At 25.0% G+C, this 1,661-nt stretch overlaps 1 protein-coding gene across 1 annotated transcript; it reads left to right on the top strand.

The window, feature by feature from the left end:
• The first annotated feature begins 421 nt into the window (after positions 1–421).
• LOC103308843 (piggyBac transposable element-derived protein 4-like) lies at positions 422–1,389 on the top strand. The gene is made up of 3 exons (XM_008182962.1): positions 422–425; positions 635–745; positions 1,025–1,389. Exons 1-3 carry the CDS (start codon positions 422–424, stop codon positions 1,387–1,389), a joined length of 480 nt encoding a protein of 159 aa, XP_008181184.1.
• The last annotated feature ends 272 nt before the right edge of the window (positions 1,390–1,661 follow it).

Raw genomic sequence — 1,661 nt, forward strand, 5'->3', positions numbered from 1 at the left:
GGGCATATAAATGCATATTATCGAACTTTTTAGTGCATATTTTGACAATTTTTAGTGCATGAATGCATGCTTATTTATACACCAAAAAATAAATTAGAAGGTTCTACATCAGAATTTGGTATATTAGTTTTGTTTTATATAGTTTAAAAATATAATTTACATTCCAAGAGTAGGGACCTATATATAGTATTGTGTATTTGTATGTTATATAAAAATTATAAAACATATAATATGTCCTTGATTACATCATATAACTAAAAATAATATATCACTACATAGGTACTTGATAATTATAATGTGTTTTTGTTATAAATAAAATGTTTTAAATGTAAAATATCTCAAAAACATTTTTACCTTTTATCTTTTTTAATTATGATACTCTCTATTGATTGAATACTATTTAAATACTTGTATAATGAATATGAGTAAATGCCATATAAAATTATTGATTACATTTTAATAAAAAAAACTAGAACTAATAATATAAATGTTAAGTTTATATTAATTTGAAAAATTAGATTTTATGCATAGTAAAACATTTTATTTGTATTTTATAATGAAATTAATTGAAAATATACCAAAGTATGTCTATTTTTAAAATAAAATTAATAGTTTATATTTATATTAATTTTAGAGCAATATGACAATAATTCTGACAATCAAAGCTCAATAGAAACACATACTGACTTGATTAAAGACTTTGACCAGGCATTTCAAGACTATGATTTTGATTTTGATTTCATTGGTGAGAATAATGAATTTGAAAATAATAATATATTATGTAATATAATTGAAATTGATGATGATGAACAATTATTGACAAGCGAAATTTGTGAAGAAGAAGATGGTGGTGGTGATTATAACGAATATAATAATTTTACTAAATCAGGATATTCTCCTACAGTTTTCAAAAACTGTCGTTTTAGAGAAATCCAAGGACCTATAGATAAAAATATTTATAAATTACCACCAATTGACAATTTTTTAATCATAATGAAACCAATGTTTGAAAAAATTGTTGAAGAATCCAATTTATATGCTACTCAACACAATGCAAATTTAAATACTAATGTTGAAGAAATAAAAGCATTTATTGGCATGCTCATTTATATGGGTTATCATTCCCTTCCGAGTATAAGGTTTTACTGGTCAACTGACCAAAACTTTTATTGTGAAAGAATAGCCAAAATTATGCCTGTCAAGAGATTTTTAAAACTTCTACGCTATCTTCACCTAAATAATAATTTAAATATGCCACAAAGAGATTCTCTAAATTTTGACAAACTTTATAAAATCCATCCACTCATATCACATTTGCAAGATAAATATCTATCTATATTTAAACCATCTAGACATGTAGCAGTAGATGAGAGTATGGATGCCATTTAAAGGACGTTCTACCATGAAGCAGTACATGCCAAATAAGCCCATAAAACGAGGATTTAAAATTTGGGCATTGGCTGATTCAGCTAGTGGGTTTTTGCTAAAATTTTGATGTTTACACAGGGAAAAAGACTGATGGTAAACCAGAGTTCGGTTAAGGTGAAAATTTAAAAAACTTATATTATTGTGTTTATTTTGATAACTTTTTCACAAGTATACCTATGATATCAAAACTTTTAGAATATAGAATTTTTGCTTGTGGCACATTCAGAACTAAC

Source organism: Acyrthosiphon pisum, chromosome X (genome assembly GCF_005508785.2).
Source record: "Acyrthosiphon pisum isolate AL4f chromosome X, pea_aphid_22Mar2018_4r6ur, whole genome shotgun sequence".
Classification (NCBI taxonomy): domain Eukaryota; kingdom Metazoa; phylum Arthropoda; class Insecta; order Hemiptera; family Aphididae; genus Acyrthosiphon; species Acyrthosiphon pisum.

What these genes read in the sequence shown, in the direction of transcription:
- LOC103308843 (XM_008182962.1), top strand. An exon ending in TTTTGATTTTGATTTCATTG is followed by an intron (nt 746 to 1,024) that starts GTGAGAATAATG and finishes AAATTGTTGAAG; the next exon opens with AATCCAATTTATATGCTACT.